Source organism: Podarcis erhardii, assembly GCF_964252035.2.
Source record: "Podarcis erhardii genome assembly, chromosome: 4".
In the NCBI taxonomy this organism is placed as follows: domain Eukaryota; kingdom Metazoa; phylum Chordata; class Lepidosauria; order Squamata; family Lacertidae; genus Podarcis; species Podarcis erhardii.
The window spans coordinates 55,167,487-55,181,445 of record NC_138508.1 but is presented as its reverse complement, the minus strand read 5'-3'; the positions used below and the strand labels follow the sequence as shown (position 1 = coordinate 55,181,445).

Genomic DNA, 13,959 nt, shown 5'->3' with positions numbered 1-13,959 from the left:
AACACTGAAATAAAAAAGGAAAAAGGAAAACACCTCTTGGCTTTAATTATTCAAATCCAAGTGTTCCACAAAAATATTGCACACACACACACACAAAAAAACCAAAACAAAAACACGTGCGGCACAATTCATCCCTATCCAAGGACTTTTAAGCCCCATTGATTTCAGTGGAGAGATTTAAATAGATTTAAAAAATTCCTACTGAAGGAAATGGGAAATAAAAGTGCTCAGGTTTGGCTGGATTCTGCCCAGTCTTTTTTTTTTTTGGAAGTGAAGGTGCTAGATATATCAATATTGTGGGGGAAAGGAAATACATGCTAAAGAAATAGTATTATTTACATCAACAGTTATAAAAATAGGAAAGCATAATTGAAGGGAGATGGGAAGGGTTACTCACAATATTCTCTGTACCTTGTACCTGAGAAGGAATTTTGCTCTCCATATTATCTGCAGTAAATTTCTGTGCTAATCCTGCTAATCCTGCTTCTGCAATTGTGGTCAGACAGTTAGCACACAGCCACAGTGTCTGTTTGCTAAATCTGTCTGGCAGGTCAAGAGTCCATTTCCTGCCTTGCCAGCTAGCAAGAAACTGCAGCTGTTTGCAAACCTAACCAGGCCTGCTGAGGAGGCCGTTTCCTGCCTTGCGCTTCTTGCCTTAATAATGCAAAGATAAGAAAGACACGTACAAGCAAAAGGGGAGGGGGAGTGCTTAGCCAGCAGAAAGACATGTATGAGGGAGATGGAATGTTTAGCAAGCAATATAGATGTGCCATATAAGGGAATAAGTTGAACATTTGCCAGCTGATTGGGGAAGTTTGGGGAAGGTATGGGAGGGGGGAGAATGTTCAGAAAGTATAAGAAAGTTTGCTGAAGTGTATTGCGGGGCAGCCAGTTTTTCAGAAGCTATTCTGCTGGTTGACTCTGTGCACAGATTGCAATAAACTCTTTTCTCCAAAGAAGAATCTTTCCTGGTGCTTTTTGCTCTCTCTTCGGTACTGGGGACGCGGGCGAACGATTCCCTGGCAGGACAAGGTTCAGGCTACATAATATCCAATACATTTAAAGAACAGGCTAGCAATTCTGTTTATCTAGACTTCTTGTTTTAACACTTTTTCCAGTTGAAGCTAGCATGACACCCATCTAGCCAATACCCTCCACAAATCCTAGTCTGCTTGTGCATTACAAATGCTCTGTCAGAAAGATGGCAGAACCAAAACCTTCTCCCTCAAACTACCGTAAATCACAACAAAAGCAGATGTTTCCAGTCTTTTGCAACACTTTAAAAGAGGAAATATTTATCTGCACAGATGTTTTTGTGCAGCACTGTAAAGTATTTGCTTAGAAAATTAAGTACCTCTAATACTACATTTTATTATATATACATGCCTTTCAAGAATTGTGCAGTCCCTATGCACACAATTTTTAATGTTTTTCTCTTTCGTAATTTAAAAAAAGAGATTTTCCTGATTTTTAAAAAATGTTTTTCTAGGCCTAAACATAATTCAGCAATGACTCAGCAAACTACAGAAGACTATAATGACTTTAAAACCAGTCAAATAAATTTCCAATAATTTATTTTTTCCTTCTTAGTTGTATATATCCTATGCAAACATATCCCTTGTAACCTAAAATCTTATGAATCGTTACCAAAAAGCAATTTCCATTAAGATCAGCAAGGCCTACTGCATATGCTTGTAGGCTTAGGCTGTAAAGGCTACGGCAGAAGGATCACAGATATTTTGTTAGAAAATATTTGTTAAAAGATATTCGTACAGCATGCTATTTTGTTTGCATCTGCTTACTACAGAGATGTTCAGAGGCAGGACTAAAATAACTTCAGAAGAGTGTTCCCATCTGCCAACAAGCCTGTTATAAATATTCTATGTTTATATCTTGATCCTGTCTTTAAAATTTCCTATGAATTATAGTCTTGTTCAGATTGATTTGCTATCTATTGCCTTCATTGCATGAGGAACTAAAGTATGTTTGTTTTACTTTGGAAGTAAAACAAAGAAACAAAAATCATCTTAAGACATGTGCACATTTATAATGCTAATTTGCTTCCACAAAACCTGAGGCAACATGCCACTTATCAACAAGACATAGAACAGGTGAAAGATTACATCAGTAGGAAAAAACAAACTGAAGTAAAATCTGTCAACATTAAAATGTTTCATTCTCATATTTACATTTTTTCAATACAATTGAAACTGAGTGACAATTACAACCTTTATATAATACAAGTACTTTAAAGCATATTAACTTTCCATATTTTCTATAAAGTCATGCTCCACACACTCTTCCAGTAATTTCAGTGTCCTTGTTCCACTGCCAGTTGGATAGTCCAGTTTGAAATCCTTTGAGCTATTCAGTGCCTTGCTGCTTTCAGTTTTAAAAGCACAGCTTAGTATCCTGAAGAATGGCATTAACTGTGTGATGCTCGAGATAGAACGAAGGTCCAAAAGAGGGAAGCTATAGTGCTTTGTTGCTCTCTCATTGGTAGTTTGATCCTGTAAGAACATAAAAAATTAAAGTTGCAAATACACATTTACAGGAATTTTGTTTAGTATATAAACTGAAACATGTATTGAATACTGGGATTTTAATTTTAATTCAGCAGTTTTTAACATTGTACAATTAGTTTATTTTACCAAAGCTTAGATAACAGGTTTTTCAATTCCAACCGCTTTCCTTTTTTAGATTACAGTCGTACCTTGGTTTTCGAACAGCTTAGTTCTCAAACATTTTGGCTCCTGAACGCCGCAAACCTGGAAGTGACTGTTCCGGTTTGCGAACTATTTTTGGAAGCCGAACGTCTGGTGGGACTTCTGCAGCTTCCAATTGGCTGAAGGAGCAAAAAAGCAGCTTCTGGCGCGGACCACCATGGCGATCAGTTGTGCCCATGCCAGCGGAGTCACTTCGCGTGGCTAATTGAGGATGATATGGGAGTAATTATACTCACAAAACTCCCCCAGGGCCGGGGGAGGCTAGCTTCACCTGCAGATCCTCCAATACTTCCCACCCGTTCCGAAGGAATGCAGGGGGCAGGGGGCGCTGGGTGTTATGCACCGCGCATAATCAACAACTCTCCAAAGCCAACGCCATGAGTGGAAGTACTCCTGTTAAGGTGATATTTGGACTTAATAAACAGGCATGCTCTGAATTAGGGGAGAGAGAGACTGATTCAGTTGGCAGGTTGTCTTGAGGGCTAAGGTTTCGATCTGGCGAAGGACTTCTATCGCAATTGGAATGGTATGTGGGGGTGTGTGTGAGCCTCTATTTTTTACTCTCTCGGTATATTTTATACTTGCTGTTTTATTCGGCAAATCTCCCCCGAAATGATAAATGATTTGAAAATGCAAGCCGGATTCAAAGACCGTTTGATTATTTCTATGGGTTAACTAAAGGATGGAACTGTGTAGAATCTTGATTAGGATTTGGCAATGACCCTAATTGGAAAGATAAAAAGAATTCCAGACTAGATTTATCAGGGTTTTGGGAAGAATCTGCTCATTAACGGTTGGAATGAGATCACAGTACAAAATCTTGGATATCTGCCCGGGGTTAATGGCGGGATGCCAGACTTCTTTGTCTTGGAGTGATGCACTGAAAATTACCCTTGTGTGCAGAAACGAAACCAACAGAGAGTTGCTAAGACTTTTGGATGACAACAGGAAGAAGTAAGAAGAAGCTCAGAAAATATTCTACACAGAATAACACAGGATTAACCCTCTTGCTAAATTAACAGATGGACTATTTAAAGGCGAAAGAAAGTTGTTGGATCAGTGACTGACAAAATAAAAGAAGGATTAACACAAGAATTGTATTATTTGGACTAAGTTCTATTGCAGGTCATTAGATCATTATGGCCCGAACCTCAGAGCATGGGAAGCCACACAAAGTTATGCGCTTTGGTATGGAATAATTGGTTATTTTATTTGGATTATATTATAATTTGGAATTGTATTAATGTGGCCTATTGGATTGTAAAAATAGAAAATTAATAAAAAAAATTATTTAAAAAAACCACAATTGGCTGAAGGAGCTTCCTGCAGCCAATCAGAAGCTGCGCTTTGGTTTCTGAACATTTTGGAAATCAAATGGACTTCCGGAACGGATTCCATTCAACTTCCAAGGTACGACTGTACTGCCCTTTTTTTACAATGCTTGGGCATGGATTGTGCTAGTTGCACCACATGCTAGGCCACTATTCTGACTTGGAAGGCTTATTTATATTGTTGTCAAGGAAGAAGCATGATACAAATATACTCTATAAAAATATAATCTGGACAGTCAGGACATATATGTAAATGTAGCTAGGTAATCCTTCTAAACAAACTATGAAATCATTAGAACTATGAAAACCAACTGAAATTTAGACTTTACCCCATATTTCCGCTTTATTAAGTCCACAATTCTAACAATATGTGGTTTGCATTCCTGATGATTTTCCATTAGATCTGAGGATGTCATGCTGTAAGCCTGTGTGTCCACCTCTGGAACAAAGGCCCACCTGTACCTGGAAACAAAAGCATTTTGATATCAGGAAGCATACACAGGAGGAAACTATTTTGAGAACATTTGCTAAGAAAGAAAAGAATAAACATTCTTGCCCAACTATTGTCAACAAGCAGCTTTATTTAAGGAGAATGATGGTAGCTCAGCTCCCTCTTTTCCTGATTGTCATTTGGCAGAGCAGAACCTATATACTGACATTTGCTCCACATTCATCCAGATATGCTTGTCATTTTTATATGCTTTTCAGAAATTCTATTGTACTACAAGGACAACACTAATGTTTCGATTGGTTTCAAACACTGAAATGAAGCACCAATGTGCAAAATCTAGTTTGAGACTGCAGTAGTTACTTTGATGTAGCAGGCCTCATTTGTTTTCTGCAAGAGTGCTTAACCTGCAGCCTAGATGCAGCTGCCCAGCTATGGGAAATGACCTGTCTGCCCCTACAGGCTTATCTGCTGATTTGATTGAGATAAAGTATTCTCCCTGATCTTTAGACGGCAATCTCTACAGACCAGCCAGAGTACTTTATCTCTTGATCTCAGGAAAAAAGATCCCTCTGGCTGCTCTTTCAAGAGTAAAATGCAGTATTTCCCCTCATCCCAGCAATGGATGGGATATGCTACCTTTTTACTTTGCACAGATCCTTTTGTGCACAGTAAAAGGCAGTGTTTGCAGCCACATGAGTGCTCTGGGAGGAAGGGCTGGGAATGCTGATAATGTGTGTTTGTGTGAGTGCACATATGAGAAAGTGAGCATGAACTGTGTGACTGCATGTCTGGTGAGGGTCCATGTGTTCTGTAGTATGCATGTGTGCACATTCCCACACTTGCATTGGCCAGGTTTGCCACTGACCCATGGTTCTCAGATGGGTGGATGACCGTCAACACAGCCCACAGCTTGAAAAAGGTTAGCCCCCCCCCCATATTCTATGGGAAAACGTTGTCAATGAAGTTATGCCAGTTCACCACTGTTCTTTATGGGCCTTTCACTTAAGAAAACAATTTTATTCTGGGAAGCCCTTCTCATGTAGAAAATTGTGGAGTTCTCTATACAGTCCTTATATGTGACAAGTGTAAATGTCGATTCCACTGTGGTGAAAACCTATTCCTGGTTAAGGAATGAGTTAATCCTCCATAAGTTGGTAAAAAAATGTGTTGTTTTCCACCAGGATGCAGCTACAGACAACTTGTGACTGTCTTAGTCTTTGTGCTGTGCAGCCTTAGCATGTAGTTCTTGCCTATATCAGAAGCATTCTGCATGGAGAAAAATTGTGGAGAAGAGACAGAAGACTGAAGTTGCAGGAGTTTGGTGGCCTTGGACTTGCTGAGAACTTTAAGCAAGAACTCTGAAAGCTGAAAACCTTCTCTGGGCTCAGAGAGAGAAGCCTTCTTGAAGCAACTGTGTATAGTGTGTTTTGTATTTATTAAGTGAAACAACCTCTGTTACACTTTGGCTGCTGTGGGAAATTGAATCACTTTGCTGAATTTCTGACAGCACACAATCATCTAACAGGTTATTGGGCACAATCATTCAACTCGTTTCGGTTCAGCACACATGACCAATGGACAGCACCATCTCCCGTCATGCCATCAGGGTGGGAGCAACTAATATAGGTTTGGCAGTGAACTGTGCAGAGGACAGTAGTGGGATGCCTATTCTTATTGCAGCACCATAAACTAAACTATCACACCACGAAGGCAAAAAGGCACCCACCACATTTTCTACTTATGAATTGAAAGTCTCCAGGTGGCAATGGGACACTAGGAAAGCAGGATACAATCTGGCCTCCCTGCGTATGGATGGCTCACAAACAGAAAAAAGGCCAGGGGGGAAATGCAGTAAAGGGATGTACAAGGGCTACCTGATGACCTTCACATGCTCTCGTGTCTCAACATGCTGTGCTATCTGACTGTCATAGGAATAAAAATAAGCATGCTTACATCTGAAACAATTGCATCTTGTCAGGTGGGAAAGAAAGTGCAGTGTCCAAGAATTTGCAGGCTGATAAATACAAGGAAAGCTCATTCTGCTGTATGTCACCAAGCAATGGGCCATTGCCCTCTGATGTTTTCTGTTTACTTATTTTACTGTTGTGCCTGCGAAATTCATAAATATGAAAATTAAGGATTGAAACACATACAGAGCTAGCTATATTTACTCTTGGATTTTTAAAGAAAAGGTAAATGCTGAATAAGAGGCAAACCAAAAATGACTTACACATTTATATCCTTGCAGTTATATCCCACCTTTCTTCCATCATGTACCTCAGGGAGACCCTGGGGTTTTTCTAGGAGGTCTCCCATCCAGCCACGTACCAGAAACCTGTTTTAACTTCAGCAAGTTGGTGGCTTCATGTGCTTTCTTACCATATCTTGGGTGAAGCCCTGCCTAACAGGTACATACATATAGATCTGATGCCCACTTATGGGAAAAAGGCGGGAGGTGATTTTAAAGGGGAAAATGGCAAGCTGGGAAAAGGCCAAAGAGCACCCTACTCAAAATCACAGTTGTTTTTCATAAAAGGAAAATGAGAGAGATGGGACTTTGTGTGTAACCTGCAGCTTGCTTCTGCAAGGTAGCAGCTATTAGAAATGCTATTTATGACACAAATGTGCTACATCTGAAAAGACTTTGGAAGGTGGTTATCGAGCCCCCAGAGGTTATGCTCCACAGGGAAAGGTCCACTATGGTCTTTCAGTACCAAATAGTTGGTATTGAAATAAACTGCTAAGCTAGAACAATTTATCGGCAGTAGTAGTATTCATTATAGCATTCAAATTTCTGATGATGTGAAATTTGATCTTTTATCAAATATTCCAACCCATCCAGCAAAAAAGGGGCACATCACTATTCTATCCCACATATCTTACTTTTCAGCTTTCAGAAATACAACTTCCGAATAAGGAGCTATTCCACTACCAAATCATTTGTGTATCTGCAAGCTTTGGCTTCACTTTTCCTCCCTTAAAATTACTGGCCTGGTTTGAGACAAATGTTCATTCCCTGAAGTGACTGCAATATAAAAACTATGATCTGCATTTGTGAATGAGCCACCACAGTCTAGTAACACAGACCGAACTTTCAAAGTTATTTCAAGTACATTTCTTTTTCAATTTAGTCTGGCCACACCTGTCAGCTGTCATCAGGTGCTGAGTTATCAGATGTTGAGGGAAAAATATATATAAATACACGCGTGGACCAGCCCATTGTCTTCCCTACAATGATCCTCATCCTATTTTATTTGTGCAAAGCTGGGAACACAAGAAATTACCTCATATCAGGGTCAGACTAACAATCCATCGAGCCCAGTATTGCTTATTGAGGCTGAAAGTGGCATCCCCAATTATTTGCTATCTGATCCTTCTAAATGGAGATGCTAGGGACTGAACCAGACAACTTCTGCTAGGACAGCAAGCACTCTACCAGTGAGCTATGGCTCTTTCCCAAAGGAAGCAGACTTATGAAACAGGTCACAAGGTCGCAAGAAACTACAACTGCCACATTGAATGGTCTCACCAAGGATCATCTGTTTATTATGTACAGAAAAAAATTCTTACTTTGCTGGTTCCTCCTCTTCAGCTAAATCTTCCTCTAGCTGTATAAATGCTTGAATCTGGGTAGCAAAATTGAAAGAAGAAATCAACAAGGTATTAATATATACAATTCCATATTAACTCAGCTTTACATTACATTATGCATATAGGAACTATCTCAAGGCTCAACTGTCAACAGTTTACTGAAATTTCCTGTTAGTTACACCAGCGGTGGGAAAACCTTTTGGCCTGGTGCGCTGGATTTTTATCTGTCCCCAGATAAAAGTGCTATAGGTCTGTTCATGTGGGTCATTCCTTTTAACTTTTTCAATAGTGAGATGATCAACTTCTTTAATCTGCTTGCTAGTGCGTTATTGCAAAATGGCTTCCTCAGCCATTCTATTTAGGATTGTTTGGCTAAAGTAAGAAGAAAGAGAAGTGCAAGATATAATGGAAATGACATATATATATATATAATGGGAACCACCCTCTGAGGGCTGGCTTTTGGAGCTATAAATTTGGTGCTACATTTGGACTTGGATTAGGGTCTTATCTTTAGGTTTCAATCCTGGTGAGAATTTCGGCTTTCAGATTGAAAATCAGCTGATATTGTAAAATGTTACACTATAAATTTTCTTTTCTGCAATGTTACTCTTATTCTTCAACAAATAACTGTTTACTTTACTCTTGATCAGGAACTGGTGATTAACTGGGCTACTCCATTTCCCCCTCAAGGCCTAGAGTCTACAAGTCTGGCAGTCTAGAGAGCTACCTTTACAGGAATTTATTATGATTCCGCTAAAATAAGGCACCTTCCTAGAAGGCAAGGCCTCAAATGATGTTTCTTTACTGCTTAGCATTGAGTTCTGTTAAGTAGATTGACCTGCTCTAGCATGAAATGATCTGTGGGAAGGTCCATTTTGCTTAGTGCTGGGTTTTGGTGTGCAAAGCCTCTTTAGGCCAAGCCCCATCCTTATTTGCCCCAGATATGATCCCAGGTGTGATGTCAGGGACGTGGGTGGCGCTGTGGGTTAAACCACAGAGCCTAGGGCTTGCCAATCAGAAGATCAGCAGTTCGAATCCCTGCGAAGGAATGAACCCCCATTGCTCGGTCCCAGCTCCTGCCAACCTAGCAGTTCGAAAGCATGTCAAGTGCAAGTAGATAAGCAGCGGGAAGATAAACGATGTTTCCGTGCACTGCCCTGGTTCGCTAGAAGCGGCTTAGTCATGCTGGCCACATGACCTGGAAGCTGTACGCCGGCTCCCTCGGCCAATAAAGCGAGATGAGCGTCGCAACCTGAGTTGTCCACGACTGGACCTAATGGTCAGGGGTCCCTTTTTATGATGTCAGCTATAGGGTGGGTGGCCATGGCTTCCTACAAATGGGCTTGCAAGCCAAAGGCCAAGACCGGGGGGGGGCAAGTATGGACTATAGAATAGAGATTCCCCTGAGATTTTGAAGGCTATTGTCTCATCTTGTTTCTAAGGACCATTTACCAGCTCTGTCACCATGATCGGCCATAATGAAGTTAGGTGCTGAGGGGAAATTCTTAGCAAAAGAACCCTGAAGAACAGAAACATCTGGGCAGCTACTACAGAAGTCTGTCCAACACGCAGGTTGTCAGTCAGTCGCTCTAGAATAAAATTTACAAAAAGATTTAAGACACTTTTGTATTGAACTGTAATGAATCAGGAGCACTAAAACGTATCTGGCTGGCTTAGTTATATCATCCTGGGACTGATCAAGCTTCTTACCCATTGGAAAATTATTACACTTATGAACTAGGATAACAATTACAGTTGCAAAATAATGTCAAACTGCATAATATGATCATAATGCTCAGTCCCAGTTAGTAACCTGGCAGCCATATTCGGCACTAATACAAAAGAGTCTTCAGAAGGCAGCCCACAAGTGTGATTTGACTCCAGCATAGAGGTTACCAGGGATAACTGATGCCGGTATGTTGCAAGCATATAAGGAATACCAGTTGCCCACTCAAAATGTGTCCAAGAATCGACAGACACAGCAGTGGCGAAAAAGAAGGCAAAGTTTATTGCTGAGCAATAAAGACCCAGTGGAATATTTTCCAGAGCCTGGGTCCCAGAGCCCCTTGGGCATTGGGTTTATATACCTGATTACAAACAGCATTAGATATTACATATTCATATATTGCAGCAAAATCAAGCCAACGAGCAGGGCAAGAGCCCTTCCTATGCCCATGTAAAGAATACTTCTGCTTTTCCATATTGTGCATCATGATGCCCTTTACCCTAATTTTCAGCTATAAAGAGGAAAAGAAACCTATTTGACAGTTGAAGCCTGAGTAACACCCCCCATCTGTTATTGGGCTAGAACACTGCATTCTGTGGCAGACTTCTCTTTCCTGTTCCTCCATCTCACCCTCCATCTCGTGAGCATGAGAAACAGTCTGGGGAAGGTTGCCTATAGAAAAATGCCAACACATCAGATTTATTGTTGCCTTCAAGCACAATAGCAGGGCAGAGAGAAATAGGGCAAAGGTAGACTTTGGATTCCTGAGATTTAGGCACTTCTAGCCTTACTGAAGCCTTAGTGATTTAAGCATCATTAGGATACATGGATATATAGAAATCATCATTAGAATACATGGTTATATAGAAATCATAAAGGTAAAATTCTCCCAGGTGGTCTTGCCACAAGGCTAGGGTCACAGCTAGTATACCAGTCTAAGCAGGTTGAAGGAACCTTGTGCTCCAGAAGCAACTTGTGCCTTTATCTTTAATGATGGACCAAGGATCATCCTTAAGCTGCAGGCTTGTCCCTCCAGGGTGTGCAAGGCTATCTAACATAGGACAAATACCTCTCCCTTGAGCAGAAGAATCACTGATCCATATTACCTCTGTTTTGTCTGGACTGAGCTTGGGTTTATTGGTCCTTATCCAGTGTATTAGTGAAATTATAAGCACTGATTTAGTACTTCCACTGCTTTACTCAGATTTGATGAAAATGGGACTAAGAGATGGATGCCACCGATTTATTGATGACAGCTCATCCCAAACCTCCAGAAGACCTCACTCAGTGGTTTCGTGCAGATATGAAATAGAATGGGGGACGAGGGAGAAACATGCTTGACCCCTTACTAAGGGGTTGAAGACTATTCCCCCAGAACCACCTCCGGAGATTGCCTATCTAGATAATTTCCACTCCAGTCAGACTATTTTATAATTTCCACTCCAGTCAGACTATTCTGAAGGGTATAGAGCTCTGTCTCTAAAATCAGAAGATGAATTTGTATCCCTCAGATTTAGAGAAAGTCAAAGCTCAACAGACCCTCATTCTGTGAGCAATGCACCTCGCTGCCAACTTGGAACCTTCACTTGGCTCCGTTCATCTGTAATATCAAATCATAATTTGACTTTTGCATAAGCAAGCACCAGGCTCATGCTCCCTCCCCGTCTCCCTTCTTGCATGCTCCAATGCCCTCCCCTCCATGGCAGATCATAGTTTGTTGTTGCATTTTAACTGGCAAACTATGCTTTGTGATTGCCCTCCAAATCAGAATTTCAAACCTGTTTTATCCTGATTTGCAGTTCTTTCCATTTCATATGATTTGGTGTAAAAGAGGAAGTGCAGGAGGATATGAGTCTGTGGATTGTTTATGTAACACAATGGTTTGTTGTTAAATGAACTGAGCCTATGTGTATGCATGCTTCTTTCCATTCACATCTTTTACTGAACATCTGTGAACAATGCAAACTTTAACACTCACCTTGTATTAAAGGAAGGTAAAGGTGATATTGATCAATTTCTCCACTGAAAACTGCAAAGGCCTGACGCTTTAACAACATTGCCTTTTGCTCAAAACTTGGAAAAAGTTTTAAAGAACTGCTCTGCATAGCTGTAATCAAGAACAGAATTGCTATTAACATCAAGTTGTTTTTATATATAAAAACAGCTGCTACCTTGATAAAAAGTTTAATTGGTTGTTTTCTTCTTGATTTGAACTTTCTATTAAAAGTAATGGGATAATAATTATGAAAAAATACTTACTCATCAAATCTTTAAACATAGTTTTCTCATGTGTCAGAAGATGATCGATAATGGCTCGCCAACTGAAGAAATTTAACAATTAAGTAAAGTTTAGTGTAATTTAAGTTTAAATCCTCTAGGCCCTTGTGTGAAGCAAGCACAAAGGAAGATGACATTTCTTTCAAAGTCAACCAGGTGCTTGGCAGTAAAATTGTGCAAATCTTGTGCTTAGTTTATGATGAATGCAGACACTGACAACTCCAAGCTGCACAGTTTATCGCAATTTCCTACACATGACAGTCTAACTTCTCTTTAGAAAATTTCATATTGATATTGAAACAGTCCTGAGGGACAACTTTAGTTTTTTACCATGCCTTGTACAACTTTAAAATAATGTATTAGAATAGATGTAGAAGTATTGTAACCAAAGTTTTAATTAAAAATACTCTCTCAACACAATGATGATAACCTGCTCTTTTTCTAAAGACCAATGTTTTTCTGAATGAAATCACTGGAAAATTAGCAACTTTAGAGAGATTCCAAATTAAAAGTACAACTTCACTGTAATCTACTGGAGTTTATCCATTTGTATATTCAGAAGCCAACAACAAGACTGCCCAAGTCATACACCTTACTGAATGCATGAAGTATCCATCTGGAAGAAAGCTGGATCCATATATAGTTCTAAGACATCTTTCTTCCATGCGCGCTTGGTATAAGCATAGCCACTTAAAGAACTGAGCAACTGTGTACTAGCACGAAAGCTAGGAAGATTGTAGGCACTGTAAACAAACATACACAACAGACAAATCACTTACTTTCCAAATACGTATGTCACTCACATGCTCCCAAAGCTGACAGACTTCACAGCAACATTCTACTTTAATCTTGTTGATATTCAATAAAATATTTATTGATTGAACAAAAAAGTTATGTTAGTTGCAAGGAAAATTGATGTGTTATCTTTTCTAAGCTCAGATCTGGAGTCAGTAACACCAGCAAGCAGAGGAACCCGATCATGGCTGATAAATTATTATGTTCCTCTTTTGACATTTCTAACCTCTGGCAATAAGATTGCTGCTTTGCTAATTTGTATTCAAGGAGCAACCTTAAGCTAAGTCATATCTTGTAAGTCAGGACTGTCAACTGGAGAGGAGTTCCTGTTTCCATAGTTGAACCTGAATTCTCATTGTACCCTCCCAAATTCCCACATACTTCCATGCCAGTCAAGCATCCATTTCCCCACCATCAGAAAAAAGCGTCACAATTGCTATTCTCTTGACTCTCAGGAAGCATGTGTGCTATCTTGGCAGTAGGCGGCAATCACTTAATGCTTGGCAGATCTATGAAGTATATTACAGAACAACTGTCTTGGAAGAGCTTTGACCTTGAAGCAAGGAATCTGCCCAAGTTAGGTCCCCAAGTATGGTGCGTATATTGCATGAGTTACATATAGGTGATGTAAGGAAAAAATTATTTACCTGTGATTGCGTAAGTAAGGAAACACATAATACAGCAAACGCGAGATCAAAGGCACTGCTTTCTCTTTTTCATCACTCCGGTAAACCATATCCAGGAGGGAAGCAAGAACCTATGGAGAAAGAATGCTCCATTTAAAAAAGAACAGCTCTTCTGATTTCATAGTAATCCTGAAAATTGTGAAGTGTCACATTTTCAAAACAAAATAAAAAAAATTCCTTCCAGTAGCACCTTAGAGACCAGCTAAGTTTGTTATTGGTATGAGCTTCCGTGTGCATGCACACTTCTTCAGATAGATTTCCAAAACATTAGCAATGCAACTGATCCATCCCCTTTTCCCTCCTCCATGGCTGGCATAACGCTGTATGCTCAAGCAGCTCTGCCTGTTAATGGAGGGTCAGTGAACATGCAGAGCTT

General features: G+C 40.0%; 1 protein-coding gene across 2 annotated transcripts in view; it reads right to left on the bottom strand.

The window, feature by feature from the left end:
• Positions 1–1,048: 1,048 nt before the first annotated feature.
• The window catches only part of DOP1B (DOP1 leucine zipper like protein B), a 55,290-nt gene continuing 42,379 nt past the window's right edge, over positions 1,049–13,959 (bottom strand). The window contains exons 28-36 of one of the 2 annotated variants that reach the window (XM_081859873.1): positions 13,545–13,654; positions 12,699–12,845; positions 12,085–12,146; positions 11,804–11,932; positions 9,552–9,688; positions 8,079–8,134; positions 6,462–6,617; positions 4,387–4,519; positions 1,049–2,510 (exon numbers count right to left, since the gene is read on the bottom strand). In XM_081859873.1, the coding sequence (XP_081715999.1) occupies positions 2,259–2,510; positions 4,387–4,519; positions 6,462–6,617; positions 8,079–8,134; positions 9,552–9,688; positions 11,804–11,932; positions 12,085–12,146; positions 12,699–12,845; positions 13,545–13,654 (1,182 nt within the window). In that variant the 3' untranslated portion in view covers positions 1,049–2,258. Of the gene's footprint in view, positions 2,511–4,386; positions 4,520–6,461; positions 6,618–8,078; positions 8,135–9,551; positions 9,689–11,803; positions 11,933–12,084; positions 12,147–12,693; positions 12,846–13,544; positions 13,655–13,959 lie in introns of those variants that run through there. The other variant, XR_014156120.1, reaches the window with a different exon arrangement.